General features: G+C 44.1%; 1 protein-coding gene across 2 annotated transcripts; it reads right to left on the bottom strand.

Moving 5' to 3' along the window:
* Positions 1-1,632: 1,632 nt before the first annotated feature.
* On the bottom strand, positions 1,633-25,293 carry LOC104600527 (Alpha/Beta hydrolase fold-containing protein). Of its 2 annotated transcripts, none has more exons than XM_088893885.1 (8): positions 24,980-25,293; positions 24,186-24,505; positions 20,473-20,670; positions 19,536-19,808; positions 19,071-19,173; positions 13,622-13,740; positions 3,690-3,866; positions 1,633-2,902 (listed from the first exon to the last, which is right to left on the bottom strand). In XM_088893885.1, the coding sequence occupies exons 2-8, from the start codon at positions 24,483-24,485 to the stop codon at positions 2,048-2,050; spliced, it is 2,025 nt and encodes a 674-aa protein (XP_088750011.1). In that variant the 5' UTR covers positions 24,486-24,505; positions 24,980-25,293; the 3' UTR covers positions 1,633-2,047. The 2 variants fall into 2 exon arrangements, with proteins under 2 accessions (XP_088750011.1, XP_088750012.1); XM_088893886.1 differs by having other exon boundaries at positions 19,536-19,731; positions 24,980-25,288.
* Between the last annotated feature and the right edge of the window lie 264 nt (positions 25,294-25,557).

Below are 25,557 nucleotides of genomic sequence, written 5' to 3'. Positions count from 1 at the left end.
CACAATCGGGTGGTCCAATAAAGAGCTGTTCTGCAGTCACTTGGCTTCCTTTGGGCATTTACAGGTTTAGGCCTATGGTAAATATTACATAGGCAGAGCCTGGGTGGGTTAGGACTTAGGCCCCTATCCCACCCTACTAACTTCTGCACCTGTTGGGGGCTGGAAGGATGTCTTCGGTATTACTGCTGAAGATGGGGTCAAATACTAAAAATTTGCTTATAAATATCTAATAATCCTTTTTGGAAAAATTAGAAATATAATCTGTATTACATCAGGTTATGCAAAGTCATCCTATGTACAATTAATTTGTATTATATTCTTGGCTCATAAGAAACATACTGGTTCCATACTGATTACAGTGATGAGTGGTAGGATTTAATTAAGGTGAGATCATTCTCTTTTTCCAAACTAGAATTTTATTATATAAACTTTGATGCAGAGTAGCAATCTTTTAGCTTTATTTCCTTATGGCTATCTCTTTCCCTTGGTGACGAGGACTGTTGTTCCCATGCTAATGGTGCAGCAAGGTTAGCCTAGCTTTCTGTTATTTGTCAAATGAGGGTTCAAAGTATTAGGTTTAGGGTTTGAGTAGGGACTGCTCGGCCCTGGTTCAGTGATCCTCTGCTTCACGGAATTGTCGTGATCCATAAATTCCATATCCATCCTACACTACACACAAGAAAAAACCAACACAACTACCTGAAACCTTCTCACTGCTTCTCATTCACTGTCTTTATTATCCACAAAATATGTATTTATAATTAAATAAACTACACTTCGACAGCCATACAACCAAGATATCAATTGGGTGGCCCCCTACATACTAACTAAGCCATGGATGCATGGGTAAAACCCAAATTCTAATCCTCAAACAGAGCCAAGCAGGATAATATGTAGGGTCTCTCCCTTCAGTTGGCGAAGCTTAACAGAGGCCTCAATTCAAATGCTACCTATCATCTGGGTGCCTTTATCAAATGCCTCAATCGGATTGTCGGATTTATACTTCGATAACAACAAAGCAATGAGGAAAATAATTCGATAATTTATACTTAAAAAAAACAGCAAAGCAATAAGAAAAAGAACCGAGAGAGGGACGAGGGTTTACCTTGTATAGAAGAGAGAGAGGGACGAGGGTTCAGTGAGTTCAAATCGAGAGGACTCGAGTTCGAACGAAAAAAAGAATTAATACGATGGGGCACAAAAAGTTTTCGTGCCCCAAATTTTTGCTGAGACCCAAATTTCATTCTGGAAAGAATGAATTCTGCAGCAAGAAATGAATATCCAAACACCTATATCTCATTAATTATTGCTCATTCTTTTCCAGAATCAACAAGAATTAAAAGAATGAGGTCACTGGCAGCGAATCAAACATGGCCAAAGAGTACAACCTGGACTAATCGTAGTTACTTTTTAGGGATTGCCTCTCGCATAAGAACTCTCTTTTGATTCTTTTCTCCAATAGTCTACCGTCACAAATCTTCATGAAATGATTCAACTTCCTTGAAACAGAACTCTGGTTTGATTCACAATTTATTATGGTTGAAAAGGTTGAAACCTATAGAGAGAAGGATTTCGCCTGCTAAAGACACAAAGATAGGAATTGCGTACAGAAAACTTTGAAGGAAAACGGCAGATGTGAAAAACAGGAGGAAGTAATGGCAATTACAATTTACAACTCTTAACAGTCTTAACATCTCTCGGTAAAATATAAGCATATAGTTGAATCGTTGGATTGAAGAAAGACATTTCCAACTGAGAAAAAAATTGGAGAAATCAAGATCCCCACCCCCACTTTCGGGACCTCAATTTTTTAACAGAGATCACATATATTATATATCATTTCCAAATACTTCCCACTCACAAACCTCTCATTTCATACTCCCTAACAATATCACGTAATGCCATCCGATGGGCTCATCAACATGGATCTTTTTGTATCACATCTCAGCTCCATATACATAGAGGCTTTTATGCACAACAGTTTAAACAACCTAGGTTTCAGTTTCCAAGGTTCCACCATTGCCCTTTCAGTTTGCTGGTACAGAAGCTATTCTCTTTTGTCATTTTCCCTATAAGGCCAGCTCTCCGATTTCCTATCACAATAAGCATCATTAGAAGCCTCTTCCTTCTCAAGATCACAAATCAACTGCTCTATCTTTTTCCTATATACAGGCATAAAGTGATCACTGATCATGGTTTGTGAAAGTCTTAGTTTGCTGTACAGCGACCTTGGAGTGAGGAAAATCCTAACATTGTCCCCGGGTGGCTCCACATTGGCTGTATTAGAGTCTCTTGCAACACCATTTTCACACTGAGGCCCTTCAGGGAGGAAACTGACAATGTGCATGATCTTTCCGGGAGGGAAAAAACGGTGTGCTTCCTTCATTTTAGGCATTGAACTGTCAGGCAGGTTTTCACCCACCTCAGTAATGGCTGCTTCCTCCTCTTCCCTCATCTCCTTCGCCACATTACCATTTTCACTTTCAGATCGTCTGTAAATTTCCTGCTCAATCTGTTGCCATAACTCAACTTCAGCCATGTGACCCTCACATCTACCATGACTCATGAGGGCATCACCATCATCCTCCCCAGTCTCCACAACGGTGTGCACGTTCATCTCATCTGAGCAAGAGGATTCAGGTCCTGAAGTCCATTCCATACCTTGAGACGTGGAAATAGGTAGTTCTATGGTTTCAACTGTAGTTATCGATTCCTGAGATGACAGAAGATGCTCAGTAGTTTCTGTTGTACTAATGCAAGGTTCGACAGGGTTTACTTCCCGTGATGCTGAACGAGCAGCCTGCACTCGATGACGAGCACCCATGCATGACCAGGAGGGCAGGCGTAGGGTAGGGCGTGTCAATGCAACCTGAGCAACACTCTGAGCTCTCTTCATCATGACCTGCAAGCATTAAATATTAAAGATATACAATAGATGGATCCAATAACATAATTGCCACAAAATTATGATAGATAAAAATATAAAAGGGTGTGCTAAACCCACACCAGGAGGTCAATTTAGAAAATATTACCACTCTAACATGAGACACGTTGTGGGCAAAACCTAGGTTACCTGATGAACAGGTTAAATCTCGGAACTCATACCATTCTGTATGTCCATATTAATCAGTATTGAATAGAAAATCATAAAGAAGTTGCTACATTCAACAAATTATCTGTCAAGGCATTGGAATACCTGAGCATCTATTGGAATGAGAAGTTCATCCCAGATGAAACCATACACATTTACAGGATGAATAGTTGTGGTTACCAAATCACTATCTTTTAAGTTATTTTTTATCATCCTTTTGGTAATATACTTTTCTTTATGTTGAAAGCACAACCTGGTGCAGACATGGCGAAGGGGGAAAAGACATGGAAGATGAAATTGAGTTTCTGTGAATTTGTAAACTAATGAAACTTTCTTAATTTCTAGATGATTCATCTTTCAAATATCTATAACCTTATGTGGGATTTCACTTTATTTTGCTTCTCTTGATTATCTGAGAAATCCATTACAACATGTAATTTTCAAAACAACTTGCCAAAAAGATGACTATCAAAAGAATTAATTTTAATATGACCAAATCATGGAAGAACTCCATGCCAACATACAAAAGATATTCCGGGTGGAAGAAAATGGTGAAGTAAATTTAATTCTTGTTGCTTAGGGCAATCAAAATGCTCACCTGTGTGCTGTCAGAGACTGGACGTAAAATTGCACCTGCACCAGCAACTTTTGCTCTAGCACTTGCAATTGATGGAAGACGAGAACCTAATGCTGATGCAGAACGATAGACTGTGCTCAGGATTCTAGTGCGCTCAATCTTATTCCTCAGATCATTCAGCCATGCAGATGCCGTCACCTGCACGATGAGAAATAGATTAAAGGAAACAAATAAAAAACAAATAAGATACTTCCCATCACCAAAAGAATGGACAATATTCTAGCCAATTAAGATGCAACTTGTCCAAGATATATCACATTTGAGGGTAGCACCAGGGGAGTCCAGATTTACTGACCACAACACATTGCTGGCTACATTCACCCAGCCGTACATCGGGAATACCAGCGATATGAAGTACAAGAGATGCTTCCAATGTGCGGCTGGGTGAATGTGGCCAGCAATGTGTTGTGGTCAGCAGATCTGAACTTGCACCAGGGTAGCTACTCACCCTGGTTTAATGGTCATCGCATAAATGCTGAAGACACTTATCAAGCCCATTAAGTTTGGTTGCCTTGTGACACCTAAAATATACTTCCTTGCCAAGGGCAAGCTTCAAAGTTGCACATATGAATTATTACAGCATCAATGTTGACTCAAGGGAAAAAGGAAAAGGAGAACATAGTGAACAAGAAGATGAAATAATTTGGGTAAATGAGGAGTGATAACCTCCAAAATGTTTAGTTTTGGTCACTTGATTTGTACAAATTGTCATTCTACCCTGCTCCAAAATTAGCAAGGCATAGTGCAAATCACAAGGCAACTGAGTTAAGGGTATATGATGGAGGAAGATTTGGCCCGACCTCTTGACCATCCAACACGTGGAAGCAACCGAGGGTGACCTGGCAGAAGCAACAGCTCGGCACAGCAGTACGCTCAAGGCGCGAACTCCGAGAGGAGGAACCAGCGGTCCGAGCTCCCCAAAAGGAGCCCGAACTCTCCCTTTGACCCCGAGCCTTACGAAGAGCGCAAAGGGCAACAACCCGAACTGGCCCACCCCAGGGCAGTTCGGGCCACACTTCTATCCGAACTCAAGACCACCTCGCACACCACTCCAGCACTTCGTCTCCAGGCCGCCGAACTGAACAACTGTACCTGATACCAAAGGAGTCCGTATCCTGAGACGGCGCACCTGACTGACTTAGGATCTGACGCTTGACAGCCGCACTTCAACGGCCACCTGCCACCGCCACCTCTAGTTACAGAGACGGCTCCGACAAAGAGAGTAGCGGCGGTTGTCTGCCCTAGCAGAGGTGATGACACCCAAATTGGCAGAAGTGCAGAGGTAATGATACCCGACCTGACAGGAGCTTGGGAGTGAGTGCGCGAAGTGGTTATAAAAGGCCCTCTTCCCCCCAAGAAGAAAGGTATGTGATAACTTTGCGCCATCTGGTTTTTTATCTTGCCTTTGAGGAAATACTAATTTGAGCTTCGGAGCACTCTTACCGGGTTCCTCCCCGGAGACTACTCGCTTTCTTCCCCGTTTCAGGCACCTTTTGCTCCAGTCAGAGGCAAGATCGTTGACAGCTAGGACCGACCGGATTGCCCTCCATCAATTGGTGTCGTCTGTGGGAAACGCTTCTAAAAGCCTCCCTCTAAAACTCTCATAACACCTTTTTTCCAAGAAACCCCAACACCCATGGCTTCTTCCAGCAATGACGGACGTAGCATGGAGATGAACGCCACTGGGGAACAACCTCAAGTCCCCGTGGTGTGCATCGGACAGTTCACCATCCCCCTTCCAGTGGATGGGATCCCCAGCCTGAATGCGCCACGAACAGTGGCGCCCGTGAATCTTCCCGCCATGAACGTCCCCCTTCCTCCCTCTGTTGGAACCACCTTTGCTGAACCAACCATTGTTCCCCCGACAACTAGCCAGAACCAGCTTGATGACCTGGTGCATGGCATGCGGGCCATCCAAGCCCAAATGCAGTAGCTTCAACAACATCAAATCTACCAGCAGCAGATGCTGCACCATGTATCCCAATACCACTACCAGCAGTAGTTCCCCCAACTGCCTCAAAGTCAGCTCCCACCTCGGCACCCCGCCGTTAGGCGAGCCAAGCCCTCCCCTCAAGGCGGGCACCCCCACCAGGAGGCTTCCCAAGCTCGGGCCCCCCAGGCTCGGAGCCCCTCTAGAAGCCAGGCTTCATCCCCCGGCAGGAGAGAGAGAGTGGCTGCCCTCGCCTCGCCACGCGCCAACAGACCAGGAACCCGATCCATCAAGTCAGCATCACCTCGGCGCTCTCAGAAGGGGCCACTGCACACCGAAAACCGGTTCAGTGCCTTAGCCACGGACTACCTCCAACAGTCCAGGCCCATCGAGCTCGGGAGCACCGAGGCAAGTAGTGCCAACGTCGGGCCTTCCAAGCAGCAGAGGCGCTGCCGGCAAAACCGCCAAACCGCAACCCGCGTCCTGCCCGAGCTCCGAGGTGTAGAAGAAGCGAGCTCGGAAGAGGTAAAGGCTGCCCCAATCCTCTCAGTCCCTTCCCCCCTGTCATCAGAACTCCTTGCAGTTCCTATGCCCAGAGACTTCAAACTCCCCCCACTCGACAAGTATGACGGGTCCTTTGACCCCAGCGACCATGTCGATGCCTTCCAGTCCCAGATGCACCTGGCTAGGGCTAGCGAGTCCTGTATGTGCGTAGCCTTCACTACCACCTTCAGAGGAGTGGCTCGCACCTGGTACAGGAACCTGGCCCCCATGTTAGTAAGGAGTTGGGCCCAGTTCGTGCAGGTCTTCACCGCGCACTTCGTCTCCAGCAAGCGATGCCCCCGAACCGAGGAGAGCCTCCTCGGCATGGTCCAGAAAGAAGGGGAGCCCATCCGCAGCTACATCAAGCGGTTTAACAACGCATGCCTACAGATCCCACGCTTGGACCCCACAGTTCAGCTCGCGGCAGCCAAGATGGGGGTAACACACAAGGAGTTCAAGTGGCACATAGTGGCCAACCAGCCCGCGACCATTGCTGAGTTCCTTAAGCTCGCGGACAAGTTCATGCGAACGGAGGAGGTGATCAACCAAAGGACTGGGGGCGGGTTTGAAAAAAGGAAGAGAGAATAACTCCCCAATCAAGGAGACAGCCGGAAGGATCCAACTCGGGCGCCGAAACCAAGCCAGAAGAAACGCAACTTAGCCCCAGAACACTAGAGGGCAGTTGATGAAGAGGTTGAGAAGCTCCTCGCAGCAGACTTCATAAGGGAAGTTCATTACCCGAGCTGGTAGCCAACCCACCCAGTTCTGGTAAAAAAGGCAAACGGCAAGTGGCGCATGTGCGTCGACTACACCGACCTGAACCGAGCTTGCCCGAAAGATTGCTTCCCCCTCCCCAGAATTGACCGCCTAGTGGACGCGACCTCGGGACATGAGTTGCTAAGCTTCTTGGACGCCTACTCGGGCTACAACCAAATCAGGATGGACCAGTCCGACGAGGAAAAAACCACCTTCATAACCGAGTTCAGCCTGTACTGCTACAAAGTCATGCCCTTCGGACTAAAGAATGTTGGGGCGACCTTCCAAAGACTCGTGAATAAGCTGTTTAAGCCCTTAAGTGGCACGAAGATTGAATGTTATGTAGACGACATGGTCGTCAAGACACAGTTTTCGCATGAATTAATACAAGACTTGCACTCTGTCTTCCAAATTCTGCGTCAATTTAGCATGAAATTAAACCCAAACAAGTGTGTCTTCGGTGTCACCTCGGGTAAGTTCCTAGGGTACATCGTCAACCGGCGCGGTATTGAGGCCAACCCGGACAAGATAAAGGCCATCCTAGATATGAGACCACCCCGAAAAGTAAAAGAGGTTCAAAGGCTAAATGGCCGCATAGCCGCCCTGAGCCGCTTCATGTCCAAGTCAGCAGACCGCTGCCTGCCTTTCTTTAAAGCAATTAAAGGCAAAGGGTTTGAATGGACCCGAGACTGCCAGCTCGCGTTCGACGAGCTAAAGAACTACCTCGCTAGTGTGCTGGTCTTAACCAGGCCCGAGGAGGGCGAGGTCTTAGAACTGTACCTCTCGGCAAGCAACGAGGTGGTCAGTTCGGTACTAATAAAAGAAGTAGACCGAGTCCAACGACCCATCTATTATGTTAGTAAAATTTTGCAGGGAGCAGAGACGAGATACCCGCAGATAGAAAAGTTGGCATACGCACTGATAATTGCAGCTCCGCCCATATTCCAAGGCTCACACTGTCATCGTCTTGACTGACAAACCTCTGAGGCAAGTCTTACTCAAGCCCGAGGTTTCCGGTCGGCTGACGAAGTGGGCCATCGAGCTCAGCGAGTACGACCTCCAGTATAAGCCACGAACTGCTATTAAGGCCCAAGCCTTAGCAGATTTCATCGCCGAATGCACGTTCAGCCCCGAAGTCCCTAGGCAGGTTGAGCCCGAGATCCCCAGTTCGGGTGAGCCCGAAGCTCCCAGGCCAATAGAGTCCGAACCCCGTGAGGTAGCAGCCAGGGTGGCATCTCTCCTAGTTAGGCCAAACGCGAACTGGGATGAGGAGCCCTGGATCCTTCACGTAGATGGCTCCTCAAACCAACAGTGCAGCGGGGCTGGAATAGTCCTGCACGGCCCGGGTGGCACGAAATTGGAATACGCGCTACGCTTTGAGTTCGCGGCATCCAACAACGAGGCGGAGTACGAGGCATTGATAGCCGGGCTGGCCCTAGCCCAAGAGGTAAGAGCGAAACACAGTTATCTGCAGCAATTCCCAGCTTGTGGTCAACCAGGTTACGGGCGAATACGAAGCATGCGAGCTAACTATGTTCGCCTACTTGGCAAAGGTAAAGGAGGCTCTGCTCAACTTCCAGTCACACTTCATCAAGCAAATCCCGAGGCCAGAGAACACTGAGGCCGACACCCTGTCCCGGTTAGCTAGCACCAGTCACAACGTCATGAGAACCGTGTACATAGAGGACTTACCTCGGCCTAGCATTCTCGGGGGGGCAGAGGAGGTCGCTCCCGTCCTTGAAGCAGAGCCGAGCTGGATCGACCCACTCACGAGCTTCTTGCTAGATGGGACCCTCCCTGTGGATCACAATGCAGCCAGAAGGGTGTAGCGCCAGGCAGCCAAATATGTCATAATAGACGAACGGTTGTACCGACGATCCTACACGCTCCCCTACCTGCGTTGCTTGCGACCTGCCGAAGTCGAGCTCGTACTCCGCGACACTCATGAAGGTTTATGCGGCGGACACCTAGGGGGCAAAGCCCTCGCCCAGAAGGCGCTTCAACAAGGGTACTGGCCAACGATGAAGGCAGAGGCCATTGAGCTCGTCAGAAAATGCGACAAGTGTCAGAAGCATGCCAATATCCACCATCAGCCTGCCGCCGACCTCAAGTATCTCACCAGTCCATGGCCCTTTGCGCAATGGGGCATCGACCTCCTAGGGCCATTCCCGCCAGCAACAGGTGGGAGGAAGTTCCTAGTGGTGACGATAGATTACTTCACAAAGTGGGTAGAAGTTGAACCTCTCGCAACAGTCACAGCTCGAAACGTACAAAACTTCTTTTGGAAGAACATAGTATGTCGCTTCGGGTTACCTCGAGTACTAATCTCGGACAATGGCAAGCAGTTCGAGGACATCAAATTTCAGGAATGGTGCCAAGATATGGGGATTCGGCAGAACTTCACATCGGTCGCGCACCCGCAGGAAAACGGTCAAACAGAAGTGATGAACAGAGCTATCCTCCGCGGGCTGAAAGCGCGACTAGACCGAGCTAAAGGGTTGTGGGCGAACGAGCTACCAAGTGTTATATGGGCTCACCAAACTACGGAAAAAACCGCCACGGGAGAGACCCCCTTTAACCTCACCTACGGCACTGAAGCGGTAATCCCGGCGGAGATCGAAGTACCTACACTACAACTAGAAGCATACGACGATCAGACAAACGGAGACGAGCTACGTACCAACCTCGATCTACCGGACGAGGTTAGAGACCTCGCGTACATCCGACCGCAGCTTACCAGCAAAGAGTAGCTCGGTACTACAATGCCAGAGTAAAAAAGCGGAACTTCCGCGTCGGCGACCTAGTTCTCCATAAGATCATGACACCCGAGCCCGGCGTGGGCAAACTTGGACCAAATTGGGAAGGGCCCTACCGAGTAAAGAGAGCACTCGGGGGAGCATACGAGCTCGAAACATTAGAGGGCAAACAAGTACCCTGAGCGTGGAACGTCGTTAATTTAAGACGATACTACCTATAAATCACCAAGCGAAGTGGACTAGGAGTCGCTACCAGAGCCTGAGGGTTAGAATGCCGAGCTAACAAGGACCTCGGCACCATAAGACTTAGTCACCTCTTCGGCATGGGCACGCAAAGGCAAAATGCTAACACCAAGCTGACAGGCAAAGTGCTAACAGCAAGCTGATAAGGACCTTGGCATCTCATCATCAGAGGCATATAGTCAGTTCGGAAAAAAGAGGGTGACAAAACAACACTTAATCAAAAGAACATTTCATTACAAAATACTCTGTTTACATTCCAAAAAAAAAAATATATTCCAGTAGTCCGACAATCTCAGTCCTCACCCTCGGAAGGCACTTCAACGATACCCGAGGGTCCTGCCTCATCCTTAGAATCCGGTTCACCATCAGCCGCGTTGGCCATCTCCTGAGTAATGCGCGAAGTAGTTATGGCGCTGATGTCGAGCTCGGGGTACGTGTTCCTGATCATCCACCGGCTCAGTTTAAAACCCCTTCTGTACGAGCCCACCATCAGGTCGTCAAAGCGCGGCGAGGCGATATAGTCTTCAACGGCCTTCTTCTTGGCATCCTCAATGCCCTGAGAAAAGATCTTTGTCCTCTCCCTAATATCCTCCTGAAGGTATTCAATCTGATGCTTCAAGTCCAGCCTCAGGTCCGCCATGTGCTTCACCACCACTCCCATGGCCTCGGTGTCTCTCTGAGACCTCGCCAGCCTGGCCTGTGCAGCGCAGAAAGCCTCTTCGGCAGCTCATGCCCGCCTCGAGCTCCTTTCCGCTTGGACCGCTAAGGCATGGATGGAGGAGTTCACCTACCAAAAGGAAAAATAACGAGAATGTTAAAAGAGCAATAGCGAGAAAGGTAATGACAAGGAGCCCGACAAGAAGTCGCTGACTTACCACCATGGCATAAGAGGCAGCACGCCCGGCTACGTGGTTCAAAGGAAGCTCGGTCCACGCCGCGACCTCCTCAAGGTAAACGGCCTCCCTAATTTTTTGAAGAGCGTGGTTCGGCAACAGCACGCTCCTGAACTCGCCTTGGCCTCCCAAGCCTGAAGGCCCAGCCCGCGTATAAGCAGCCTCAGTGTAAGGAGCCCCCGTATAAGCAGCCTCAGCGTAAGGAACCCCCGTATAAGCAGCCTCGGCGTAAGGGGCCCCTGCCGCTTCTTGTACTAGAGGGGTCATCTCGGGCTCCCTGGGCGGATCCACTGGCGAATAGCTTGGTACCTCGGGCTTCGCATCTCGGGGCAGTTCGGCACGAGTCCGTTTGGCAACTCGCTTCCTCCTCTTCATGGCATGAAACAGGTTCCCACCGCGAGTCTTTTCTGCGTCCATCACACCTGCAAAAAGAGCTCGGCATCAGAAAAACGAAAGAACGGAAAGCAAAGCAAAAGGCAAGCCTCTGAGCAAGGAACCTACCCGAACTCAGGCCGGCCTGGATGAGCTTGGCCTCCGTCAGATAATGGTGGCATTTTAGCCCGAGTCGGGCCCATTCCCGGAGGCCCTTCGCCGTCTCCCTATCTAGCGTAACACCGGGGTCGGGGGCAGCCAACCCCCACCCGGTTTGGAACGGCCACCCCGTTGCACTTCGTACCCCGAAGTAGTCCCATTTCCACGCCAGGACCTTGTTGGGAAGATCGTGTAAAAGCTTGAACCCCGGGCGAGGAGACAGGTAGTACGCCGCCTACGCCCGGGAAGGGGACCCGCTTGCTTCTTAAGCATGAGAATGGAAGAAAAGATCTTCAGGTCTAAAGGCAGAATGTGTTCGCAAAAAAGGGAGATTGTCCCAACCAAATTGCGAATAGAATTAGGGTGGAGCTGACCGACGATGATGCCAAAGTGGTTCATAACCTCGCGCAGCCCGGCGACGAGCTGCTCCCGGAATATCACGATCTCGTCAGAACCGTGTTCCCAAGGGAAGTCGCCCAAGGGTATAAAGTAAGTATACTCCCCGGGCAGGTTGAACTGGGTGATAAGGGAGTAAAGCCCCTCAGGCGTCATGGTTGATGGCCCAAACTTGTCTAACGTCCGACCTCAACGGGAGGACGCCAAACTACCCGAGGCGACTCGGCCTACAGGTTCGAACTCTTCCTCGAGCTCACTAAGGCTGTCGAGGGATGCAGCTCGGTTCGTAGAACCTGCATCTGACCCCCTCGAGAAGTTGTCTAAACTGTTCGAGCTAGACATCGGGAGGAAAAGAACACCAGGAAGAAAGTACTGACTCACCCGGAAAAAGCTAACAGACTATGGAAGGTTGACGCGAGCTAAAACTTGGACGCGAGCTCAAGAAGCAAACGCAGGAGAATGGCGATGGAAAGCGACTGGGGGTCCCCCACTGATTATACCCACAGTGACCGAAAACCGACGGCTCTGATCGAGGCAAATCGAACGGCCCACGATCAAGCTGACCGCACGCCTCCTAAGATCGAGACGTGACTGGCCGCACGTCTTTTGAAACTGAAGCAGCGCCGGCGCACGTCTCCCAGCATTGAAGGCAACAGCGGCGCGTTTTTCAAATTTGAAATAACGCCCGTTGTCACGTCTCCCAGCATTAAAGGCAACGGTGGCGCGTTTTTTGAATTTGAAATAACATACGCTGTCACGTCTCCTAGCATTTAAAGACGGATTGGCGCGTTTTCCGACTTTTTGGTGCTCGAGGAACCCGAAAATCTCTTGACGAACGCGCACTTCGCGCCATCAGTCAACCGGTTTGAAGTACGGGTCAAATCCACCCGTCACCTCGCAAACTCCCCGCGCCAAGGCAAGACCCTTAGCACGAGGAGTGGGGGGCAATTGATGGAGGAAGATTTGGCCCGACCTCTTGACCATCCAACACATGGAAGCAACCGAGGGTGACCTAGCAGAAGCAACAGCTTGGCACGGCAGTACGCTCAAGGCGCGAGCTCCGAGAGGAGGAACCAGCGGTCCGAGCTCCCCAAAAGGAGCCCGAACTCTCCCTTTGACCCCGAGCCTTACGAAGAGCGCAAAGGGCAACAACCCGAACTGGCCCACCCCAGGGCAGTTTGGGCCACACTTCTATCCGAACTTAAGACCACCTCGCACACCACTCCAGCACTTCGTCTCCAGGCCGCCGAACTGAACAACCGTACCTGACACCAAAGGAGTCCGTATCCTGAGGCGGCGCACCTGACTGACTTAGGATCTGACGCTTGACAGCCGCACTTCAACGACCACCTGCCACCGCCACCTCCAGTTACAGAGACGGCTCCGACAAAGAGAGCAGCGGCGGTTGTCTGCCCCACTAGAGGTGATGACACCCGAACTGGCAGAAGTGCAGAGGTAATGATACCCGACCTGACAGGAGCTTGGGAGTGAGTGTGCGAAGTGGTTATAAAAGGCCTTCTTCCCCCCAAGAAGAAAGGTATGTGATAACTTTGCGCCATATGGTTTTTTATCTTGCCTTTGAGGAAATACTAATTTGAGCTTCGGAGCACTCTCACCGGGTTCCTCCCCGGAGACTACTCGCTTTCTTCCCCGTTTCAGGCACCTTTTGCTCCAGTCAGATGCAAGATCGTTGATAGCTAGGACCAACCGGATTGCGCTCCATCAATATACAATAGATCTTCACATATTATATATAGCATTGCATTTGTCATTATAGAAAGAATAGAGGAAAGGAGAAAGACATCAAAGTTCAGAACTGTTTTAAATAGATTGCATGTACAGAACCTCAGATCGCAAGTCATCCACTGATGCAGCTGAGAATGTAGGAACCAAGTCAGCCCCATTTATAACTGAAGTGATAAAGTCATTGCCTGATTCTGCCAACTCCCAATTCATACAAGCAGCTGTATTTGGAAAAACTAGTTAGTACTATAAGTAAATCTTTTAAGTACAGCAGGTATAACATAAAAAGTAAGCAAATTCTAGAAGCTTGGAGATTGAGACAATAATTGAACTGATCCCTTCATGGAAATAACCGGGGCCAATGGGCAGCTCAAAATAAAATTCACCAGGGTGCTCCCATAGTGTAAATCTGGATTTTTTTAGGGTGAAGTAAGGGGCACTACTACATCTCCTAGGTCCAGGTTACTTGCCTTACATTGCTGGTCCCAATCCCAGATAAAGGTAGTTCCTATCAAGTTGGCAGCCAGCATTAAAACTTTTTTCCAAATTCCTATGATGAGAATGCATCCTTGTTGAGTAAGGTTTTTTTTTTTTTTTTTTTGGGTTGGGGGGGGTCTGTTTGGGGGAATGATTATATGTAAGGGTAAGTGTAGGATGATTTTGGGTCTATTCTAAGGACTGGGGGTTTCTTTTACTCTTGTATAAATTTTATATATGTACATGACCCTTTAATTTTCTTTTCTTAAGCAATAATGTTTCTGTTACTGATCAAAAAGAAAACATCTTCAGGACATTGATCCTGAATGGTCATTTCATGTTCATACTAGCTATTCCAAGTGGCAACGCATAGTGATAACAATGGATACAGTACTGAAGAGAACAGAAAATGACAGAACAGGATTCTCCTAACCAACCCCATATGGTTGGAACAAGGCTTAGTTAAGTTGAGTTGAGTTGATATCTATTCCCTCTCTCTACCTTCTACAGGGTTCTATTTTTTTCCAGATTCCAACCATCACAACAGATGGCAACTCACCCCCCCCCCCCTCTCTGGCATGCTTGTGCACACACCCAACCACTGATTGTTTTCTTTTCTGTCTCCATTGATTTTCCTTAATAAATTCAAACAGTACTACTACTAAGGGTAGTAGCATAGTTAAATAGCTAGAAAGTTCACTGGATTTAAAATCTAAGCATTGAAACTTTTCACTACACAGTATCTATATCTTTTCTAGGTGAGAGAGATAGTAATTTTATCGATTGTATTATATGTTGGAAAAGACCGTACATGTGAGGATATAAATGATGCAAAAGAACCACCCAACTATAAATCCCACTTTGTCCTTTATCACAGCCCTCCCAGTCACTACCATCTTCTTCCTCTGTTTACTCTTTTTAATATTCAGTTGCACCAACAATCTTATGAACATAAAACAAGAAAGGACAAATAACCAATTTTCAACAAAATGGTTCCATCATCTTGGTGCATATACATCCTCAGAGGAAGTGTTATTGGAAGTTGGAACCATGATAGTTAAATGATAATTGAAATCTGAAACATTGAGAAGAAAATATCTTAAGGTTGATGACTACACCATGGATACCAATTCTCTATTCCTTCTTTACTATTAACAGAAAATGAAAATATGATATCCTTTCAAATTGATTACCCTTTTCTCCTCTTTCACCTACAAAATCCCTGTTAATCTCAGTTCTAAAATACTTCTGTTTCTTTCATGGGTAGTGAAGATGTATTAAATAAAGAGAAAGAGAAACATACAAAAGGATCCAAAACCAGGAGAGAGAGAGAGAGAGAGAGAGCAATGGCCAGTAACTACCAATAAAAAGAATAACACGTCAACAAAGAATCCATGCCCAGTAGCTTCCAAAATTTAGTTCAACAGATAGGAAAAACATAGGTAGATAGACTGATAGAGAGATAAAGGTTGTTGCCCTACCTATGATACCCAGATACCTGTAAATAGGTTCCATGTCACATCGGATACTTGAATATTTAGTGTAAATTTTGTACCCACCACCTTGTCTAGTTGTGTCCTAGCCATATCTATATAACATAGGCTTCTGCTAGTTGAGGCAAAAAAGTGGTTGGTTTTGGCCATTTAAGGACCATTTGTATTTTTCAAGATACAAAAAAGGAGTTGAGAACATAGGTTCAGGCCAGGGAGGAAAAAAACTTACAAACACACACACATGCATGTCTATACACGTGTATTTTGTAAAGCTGTAATAGATTGGATGTCCTCTGCAGAAAATGGTCCATGGGATCTCAGATTCCTATTGAGAGAGGTAAGAGTGCTAGCCAGTCTGTTGAATATCTCATTCAAATGAATGACAAGATTGGCTCCCTCTCTTGCTGATGCACTAACTAGAGAAAGGGCAAGCGGGCAGAAGCTAGTTTGGGGCATAATTGGCCCTGTGGACTGTGGCAAACAAAACCTGTCATAGAGTTGTACTATTTTTTTTTTCTCTTTTTGGTCAGTCTGTTTGGCTGTTTTACCACTGTAATGTATTAAATCCCTGCTAGCTTTTCTTTAGCAGGTTCTAAAAATCCTAATAAAATCTCCTTGAGCATGTCAATGATCAAGTAGTTATGCCTGTCATAGAGTTGTACTAATTTTTTTTCTCTTTTTGGTCAGCCTGTTTGGCTGTTTTACCACTGTAATGTATTAAATCCCTGCTAACTTTTCTTTAGCAGGTTCTAAAAATCCTAATAAAATCTCCTTGAGCATGTCAATGATCAAGTATAAATAACTACTATACATAAAGTCTAAATTATATGTTAATTGTGAAGGGATGAGAGATTCATCGTATAGACGCCCAAAGATTAGGGAATAAGGGGCGAATTTCAAAAATTTTTCTCTCCCTTCAACTGGGAATCGCATTCCCTATTTTAGAAAATCATATTTTCAATGATCATTCTTGAACCATAAACTGAACCAGATCTGAACCAAAAGGAGTAGGAGAGGATTATACCTGATACGGAGAAATAGTATCTCCCAACGAAGGTGTTCACGCCCAAGAAATGATCCAAATACTGCTCCCACTGAATATGGCGCAGTGCAGGATGGAGCAGAATCAGCAGTGTTCTTCTTCAAGAACTCTGTCCTTCGCAAGAATCAGCAGGATGGCACGTGAGCACAGCTTCCTATCAATTCTTTCTCAAAGAACTAATGTCAAGATCGAATCTTGACTTCTCCCACAACTGGAGATCGAACTGGCAAACAGGGTGGCAAGAACAGGGAGGCGGCAAGAGAGTATTCGCAGGGTGTAGAATTCTCTCTTCTTGATTTCAGCACTGAAGAAAATCTGATGTGTGTGTCTAAAGGCTTCCGCCCCCTCCTTCTTTTGTTAACCTAAAAAGATCAGCTCCTAATCTCATTAGGAGCTGCTTATCCAAATCATATTTGGATCAGCCTTCTCTTCAGGTGATAAGGATAAACCCTTATCTTATCTGCAGATTAGATTAGTTTTCTCCTAATCTCATTAGGAGGTTTCTAGATCTGAATCACATTCAGATATGGACTCTCTGAGTGGATAGGGTCTTGACCCTATCCTATCTGCTAATCCATCTCAGAATTCGCCCCATTATTAACTAAATAAATAGCCCAGTTCGAAATGGGCTTTAGGCCCATTAAGCTTATGTACTCACTTAACCTTCCTAACTGCTGCCCAGTTGGGCTTCCTTGTATGGCGTGGTACCCAAGCATTGATCTATACATCAGCCACATGGGTTCGGCCCAGCCTTTATTACAAGGCCTGGCCGAATACACTGTTAAGGACAGTGCACCCCCTGAAAACTCATCAAATGGGCTCTATGGGCCCAACACTTACCTTAAGTGGTCCCTGGGCCAAGCCACCTTGTAACACCCAGGGACTGTGGGCAGATGCAAGATTAGCCCATCAGGTATTATCCTCAATGGTCTTACACTTAACCTCTCAGCCCATAATGATCATACACTGCCCGACAAGAGAGGACCTCTCCCTTGGCTGCAAGGAACAGTGTTGCACTCTCTACTTGTATGGATCCCGGGAATTAAAACATTTTTGCAAACATTTTATAAACCATAATATATATACTTCTATATCTCATATAAAATATACTTTGCAAAACAAATCTCAACGGTTGAATCGACTGCCGGCAGTCTTGGTTTCCATCAGTGAGAGTGCATCCCCAATCATTACCATTGTCCAACAAAGGAGCTGATCCTGTCACTATGATCACCCACTCAGATGAATTCTCGGACTATCCCAACATACCCAAGTTTTAACCCCTGCTAAGGATCTTACTGATTGGTACATCAAAGACAGCCCAATCCGACACCTAGTGCAGTATCATAATCGAGTCTAGGGGTCGGGTGTAACTTTCCAGTTTTGCCCATCAATCTCCAAGGTCCAGGGCAATACTAGAAATCTGGTCCAGTTCAAAGATTCAATTAATCCTACATTGTATGTGCCTAGGGTCTCACCCTGGCAGCTGAGACAGGCCACCCCAACCGACTTGGTGGCACCACAGTGTCAGCCTTGTCAGGATAGGTCTCCCCAGACCGACCCACTGGCTATGAACATTCTAAACTAACACGAGTCTCATTAAGTGTCCAGTTTAAGGGTATTACACAAAAACATACCAAGGGAACATGAATCAAATATGCACTTTTATTCATTTACAATAAACTCATAAAGTACATCATTCTGATTGAAGCTAAGGGCATACAAAACTGTCTAACAAATTATAAACTCCAAAACAAATTACTAATGATTGAATGACAGTTCGATAGCATCAGAATTTCATATTAGAAAGACAAGATTTTTGAATAACTTCCCTGGTTTACTAAGAATCCTAATTTTTGGAGGACTATATGCTCATGAACTGTTACATACTCATATTGACTTGCACACATATGTCAATAATTTAAATGGAGACCTAATTACTTATTTTTACCCAGTGAAATGTTTGCATATATACTAGCCACCTAGTTGGTTGTTTGGATGATCCAAAACACCTAGTAGATAGTTAGAGTTTGGGAATATAAAAGGGCATCCTAGTGCACGAGGCTCCCACCAATGTAGGGTCATAGAGTTTGGGATTATGATTTTTATATTTCTTTTCCTCTATACTGATTTTTCATTTCAGAGCCATTTTTTCTTCTCTTCTTTTTTATTAAAGAAAAGCTCATACTAACAAAGCTAGAACAAATTTCTTGAGAAATGCATGCCAAAGAACCTAAGATGCACAAATGCACATCCAGACAAAGATACAGACTTGGGAAATGGGTATCCAAATGGAAAATCCAACTTGGTGTCCATTTAATATGTTGATGTCATCTGAAAAGTTTATGTATGTGTGTATGTGTATGTGTATGTGTATGTATGTATGTATGTTGGATACATGCCCAGTGTCATCCAGTGTCATGTTGTTAAATTTTGAAAGCAACAATGCAGCATCCAGTGTCATGTTGGATACATGCCCAACATGGATGTGCTAAGCATGTACTAGTATCTGGTTTCTGGTATCATGCCAAGGAACACAAACCTGGAGCAAATGTAACACAAGTAGTTGTTGAAAACTCCTGCTGTTCACGTAAAATATATGTTAAAAGTGCTGCAGTGCCTCCACCCAATGAATGTCCAACAATCTGAGGAAGAGAAGAAATTGTCACAAATATGACACCATACATCTACATCCTGTTCGCTATATATTAGAGCATGTGGAAGGGGAGAGTGACAAGATGATAGGAGGATTGTAGATGGCATTTGTCCCTTGATGATAGATTGGTAATTGGTTCACCCAGAAAAAAAAAAAAAAAAAAAAAAGAGTGATTAATTCTACACTAACCAAATCAAGAGGCTGACTTTATGCTGTCAAATCCATGTTCTTTGGAAAAGAGCAAGCATTAAAGCAAACCAATATTGGAAGTTGATAACTAGAGCATTCAGCTTATGTCTGGAAAAGGAAATGCTGAATAAGGGAAACAGGAGTATCATAGAATAGTTTTACCTTGACTTTATATTCCGGATGTTCCTTCAGGGCTTTAATAAGACAAGGCGTAGCAAGCTTTGCAATCCATCGAGCAGCTGCAACCATTCCACAATGTGCATAGCCTAAAACTAAATTGCTAACTCCTCCTTCATGTACAATTGTGTGATGGAATGGCACCACTCCACCTGTTGCGGCTGTCAATGTGTCCTTGATGCTGTGAGTTCCACGGATCAATAAAAGAAAACAATTTGTTTTTTTATCAGCCAGAATTGTAAAAGCTGGCTTCAAAATCTGTCAAAAACAAATGAACTAATGAACTCAATAGCATACATGAATGTGGTATTATCTCATGATTTAAGGGGAACTAAGCATATAATTTTGTTATTATATAATTCTTGACAAAAATGTTGAAAGAAAGAGCAGAAGTAAATGTAAAACCACAAATTGATAAGCATCATAGTTTCAAGCCTGCCTAATAGTGACCCTTTAGGAGCATGCCGAGATAAGAAGAATTAAAAGGATAAGGAAACCATGCCTAGGACCAAGATACCATTCTAAGGGCAAGGTTCGCCTGCACCAAAATTTAGAAGTTCTATGACTAAGTCGAGGGTGATATAATAAAGATGCTTCTACCAATATAACATTCAGGCATAATTAGTGGGAGAATAATAGCATGCCATCCTAGGATCATGCATGTAATAACATTCACTGAGGGCTCATTCTCTTTAATGCAGACTATGCCCACAAATCTTCTCAGATGGGCCCCTATCAAAACTCTCCTAATTAATGACAATGTACCACATATGTTTTCAGTTTGCAGTGTAGAGACTGTATTATCTACTAAATATTACAACGTTAGAACCGTTAAATCATAACTTCTGAACCCCAGACACAAGCACCTGATAGAAATAACAAATAAAAATAATAGAAAAAATCAAGTTCAAGCATCACTCACTCCTGCTTTAGGTTCCTGGAGAAGAACACCATCTTGACAATAGCCAGTCTCCTCTAAAAACAATGCAAAAGGCTTTTTTGAAAAATGCCAACAGAGAGTCAATAATTTTAAGAGGTATCTTAGTTCAGCAGTTATTTCAGGTCCTCTGAGTTGTAAACTATCTTGACCACCAAATACACTAGCAACATGTAAATTTCCCTGCACAGTGGCATAGACAAGGTCAGCAACCTAACAAAATCTGATAAAAGCCTTATGATGTTGTTAGAGCATGAACCTTAATTGGAAAATGGAATTGATCTGCTAAGGCATATGCAAAGTGTTATTACTTGATGTAAATTTGCTGATGGTTAGGTAAAACATTTTAAAGCATTAAGGAATGATGCGACACATTTACCTTGTGCAAGGAATGAGACAAATTGGGAAAGCCTCACAAGTGTGCCCTTTTCTGGATTGGCAACAATTAACAAATAGAGGTATGCCTTCTTAATAAATAAATACATTAGGTATTATGTTACTGTGTTTTAATGGAACTTGTTTTATTTAATCGTAAAGTAATTTTTGTTTGATGAGTAACAGTGGTTTTTATTTATTGTTATTTTACACATTAGACTAATTTGTTACTCCCCAATACAACTGATCTTGTTGATCCCTTGCCTTGCTAGTGAATCAGCTAGGTTGTTTGCTGATCTATAGGTCCAGCAATCCAGCTTCAATTCGGGACCTACCCTAGCTATCTGCTTGAAGGGAAAGGTAGGGAAACTTGTACAAGGTTTGTATAGGTTTCCCTACCTTTTCTTTCAAACCAAATACACCCTTAAGGTGGGTGCACCTATGCAGCCATGTCCTATTGCAATCATTCTTCAGCCACCTCTCCACAGTTTTTGAGTCACCCTCAACTACTAAACTCGACAATTTCAGGGTCTTGCCTATCTTCAAGCCTTGTAGAAGAGCTGACATTTCTGCTCTAGTTGAGTCACCTTCTCCTATAGGTCTTGAGTATATAGCAATGATTGTAGATACAATACCCCATGTATACAAGAGAATATGCATCAGGATTTTGTTGTTTTTTGGGCTAACTATTGCATGATTTTGGTTTGTTTTAATTTCCATATTTTTTGTGAAAACTATTTTATATTTTCAGTCTTAAACATTACTTGAACTGAACAAGCATTCACTGCATCCCAAGACTCATTTCTCAAATGTTCTTGAAAAGACACAAGTCATTCTTGCTTCCTTTATAGCTTTTAATAACTGAATTTATTTATCAATAAGGTACCGTTTTACCAAGGTATTATTTTTTTTCTGTATTTTAACGGCACTTTGTTGTTTTGTTGAGCTAACCCTTATAGTAATCCCAATTGGACTTATCTAAAGAAAAGCAAAAGCTTATCTTGTTTTAATTTCCACGTTTCTGTTAAAAGCATTTTACAGTATCATCAGGATCAAGCCTCTAACTTGAGTCCTGAAAAAGGTGGCCATAGGATGCTTACAGTTGCATCTTAATCCTAATAATCATTCCCCAAGACTTACACGTTGAATGTTGTTGAAAACACCATAGTCTGTCTTGTTCCTGTACAGCTTTTTAATAACTGAAATTTTTTATAAATATAAAATGCAGAAAAGATAGAAAGAGAAGTGTAAAATTATCAATAACCTGAATAGTGGAGGACCAAAGAACCTCAAATGATAAACAGTCAATACAGTTATACTTTTTGTTATTAATACAATACAATGATACTTTACCTTTTTCAAAAAAATAAAATAAATAAAAAAACAGACAGCAGTATCACAAAATACCTGCCCATAATACAGAGTGGAAACCTACTGAGGAGCCTGCCACCAATATGAAGAAATACTCCCAACACCACCTCTAGCAAGGCTACCAGCAAGAGAGTTGGTCAACCTCGGAATCAAGCTAAACAATTTCACTCTGGAGGCCAAAGCTCTTGTTTTACTGATTCATGTGCCCATAGTCCATCTGGGCATGCCCTCATCCAACCAATAATGGTATATTTCCCTCCACCTCTATATAATCATAAACCAGGGCTCCCACAGAAAATGGCATTCGCAATGCCTTTTCCCTATTCAAGTCTTGATGGTACACTGAACCCAAAAAGACTACACACACATGAAGATCTACAATTCCCAATAAAGCAACCACCAAGGACTAAACTTAAGCTTAATCACCAATTTTGCAAAGGAAGCACTCAAGGAACACCACATGTAGATCAACTAAAAATTCATCATGTCAAGCTTTTATAAGTATCACTTTTCATTTAGTTGAGGTCATCAAGTGCTAAAGACCAGTTCTATTCTAGAGGGTAAAAGAATTTGCCAATGAACAATCAAATTTCCTTTTTTTTTATCAATAACCACAGAATTCATTAATATTGGAAAAAAAATTACAGGGAAGAGGAGCTAAAGAATCTTAACTCCCCAGAACAGAAATACATCTGAATTAAACACTCAAAACCTTACAGTTGAGCCCAAAACCCAGAATTTCTAAAAACTCCTTGCCTAGCCAATCCATCAGCAAAGGAATTAGCATTTTTTTTAACCCAAGTACATAGGACTTCCATATCCTTAATCAGCCACTTGAATTTTCTTTTCTCATTGCTGTAGCTCCACATCTTGGAAGTGTCTTCTTTCAGCCAATCCACAACAATCACAGAATCTCCTTCTATAATCAGTTTCTTAACTTTAATTTCTTTGGCTCTTTGCACCCCTTCCAACATTGCTAACACCTCAGCCCTCAAGGAGTCTCCCACTCCAATTGGACTAGAGAACAAAGCTATTACATTACCTCTCTCATCCCTTAGGACCCCCCCAATACCTGAAGGCCCTGGATTCCCCATGCTACTGCCATCAAAATTTAGTTTGATAAACCCAGGAGGTGGAGGGTTCCACATGAGATTCAAATTTCATTGATAAAATAGCAGTACATGAAAGAAACAAAGAACCTGAGCGCTGTTAATGTCAGGATAAGAAGCATGCATACTTACCTAGATGCGTGGTAATGTGAGAATTACAATCTTCACCTACCAAGTGAAGACAAGTGAGGAGGCAAACCACTGCAAATACAAGGACAAGCAGAATGATAGAAGAAAAACTATCCTGGGAGTACAACCCTGACACAACTCAGCTCTCTCCACCCATCTATTAGTCAAATGATCTGGCTAAAAGCAGTTCCTCTTATGTGATAGATAACATATATGTTAGATAATATTAACAAAAATCTATTTAAAACTTTATTCATTGTATAAAGGTCCTAAACTTGTTTTTATTGTCTTATAAATGAAACTTGGTTGAAAGAACTTGCTGCCTATACATCATTAGATTGTACAGGCTGTTTTAAATACATATTCTGAAGCCAAATCTGTTTTAGATTTATACTTTTACCATTGAAGCAAGAGTTATCCTCACTTTGAGGGAAGGAAGAAATCAGTGGTTCCCAAAAAAGTGAGGCGGTAGAATATGTGGTGGCAAAAGCAGAAAGGGAACAGCAGTAACTGATGATATTTTTATAAAGACGCTTGGCCTCCTTACAGTTTATCGATATAAATATGGTCTAGACTTAACAGTCTAGTGAAAACTCCATTAAGATAACTATGAGAAAGCATAATGAAACACTGTGAATCAACATAGCTAAAATTCTTGCCAAAAAAAAGAAAAATAAAAGACTTAAACTCCACAACCACAAGCAATGCACTAACCTGCCTCTTAAGAAGAAAGTTAATTCCAAAAGCCAAATCCCCAATAGGCCACTTCCCTAGAGTTTCAGAGTAAGTAAATCTCAGTGTTTCCGACAACGTTGAAATTGTCTCCAACCATGTTGCCGGAGCTTGAATAGGTCTACGTGAAACTTGATTAGTTCTAGATGGAGTAGGCCTGGGCATACCACTACCACTCTGTTCATCGTCATCCTGAGACAGAGGGGATTGCAATCTCCGGTTTAATGTGTAATACAAAAGAGCAGCTGCACCAGCTGCAGTAGCCATTGTTGCCGTTGCCATAAATTTTCATCCAAAAGCACCTATACGAAAAAAAAAAACAGTGGATTAAAGTTCGGCAAATTGAACTAAATATGTCAGTTATTCTTCACTTCAGCTATTACGCTATATGCCCAAATAAAAAAAAAACTAATAATTCCTTTATCGGCTTGAATCAAAGTCATTCTATGTGTAGTGCCAAAAGTCACTGGTTGTAATCGAATCTTCACTGAAAGAAATACCCAATTTCCTCCTGCGGAACGATTTACAGTATTATAATCATTATTTTTTTCTTCTGGCTAGATTCCTGCGTCATCGGAAAGATAGAGAGAACGCTGAACTAGAAGTATCTTTACAAGTAAATATTAACAAAAAATCGTCAAACTTTCCTATTTGTCGAGCAGCCAAAGACGAATGATCGGAGAATGAACAAATTTAAAAAAAAAATACAATGATAGAAGAGCAGAAACAATATTTAGACATAGCTGAGAGAGCGATAAACTGAACAGCTTACTTACCTGAAATCCTCGAATTTCTGAAGAAAATCGGTCTCCTTTTCCTTGTGGGGTATAAAGGAATTTCCTGATTTCTTGGATTTTCAACTTCAACGGATTGGGTTTACTTCATAAAGAAGGAGAAGAAGTTCAGTTATTTCTGTCCAACCGACGCGTTTTATGTTCAGACTTCAGAGACCAACTTGAGAGAAACGCTAATTATAAATTTATTACATGAAAAGACACAAATACCCTCAATGTCAATCCCACTCGCGAGAACATGGACCGCGGGTCTGCGGCACCGCGCGGGAGGAAAGGAAACCGACGAGAAAAACCCAGTGAGGCAGTGAGGGTTGAGAGAGAGAGAGAGAAGGGTTGCCGGAAAGAAGGAAACGTGCAAGTATTTTACATTGACACATATCCATCGTATATATATATAAGAATTGAGATCTGCTATTCGCGCCTTACAGGTACATTCGTGCATTGGGAACATCTACAGTAAATAATAACAGAAGTACGTAAGGAAACCGACGAGAAAAACCCAGTGAGGGTTGAGAGAGAGAGAAAGAGAAAAGGGTTGCCCGAAGAAGTAAACGTGCAAG

The sequence above is a fragment of the Nelumbo nucifera genome, chromosome 8, assembly GCF_055504915.1.
Source record: "Nelumbo nucifera cultivar China Antique chromosome 8, China Antique-T2T, whole genome shotgun sequence".
In the NCBI taxonomy this organism is placed as follows: Eukaryota; Viridiplantae; Streptophyta; class Magnoliopsida; order Proteales; family Nelumbonaceae; genus Nelumbo; species Nelumbo nucifera.
The sequence above is the reverse complement of the archived record's forward strand: the minus strand, read 5'-3'. Positions and strand labels throughout refer to the sequence as shown.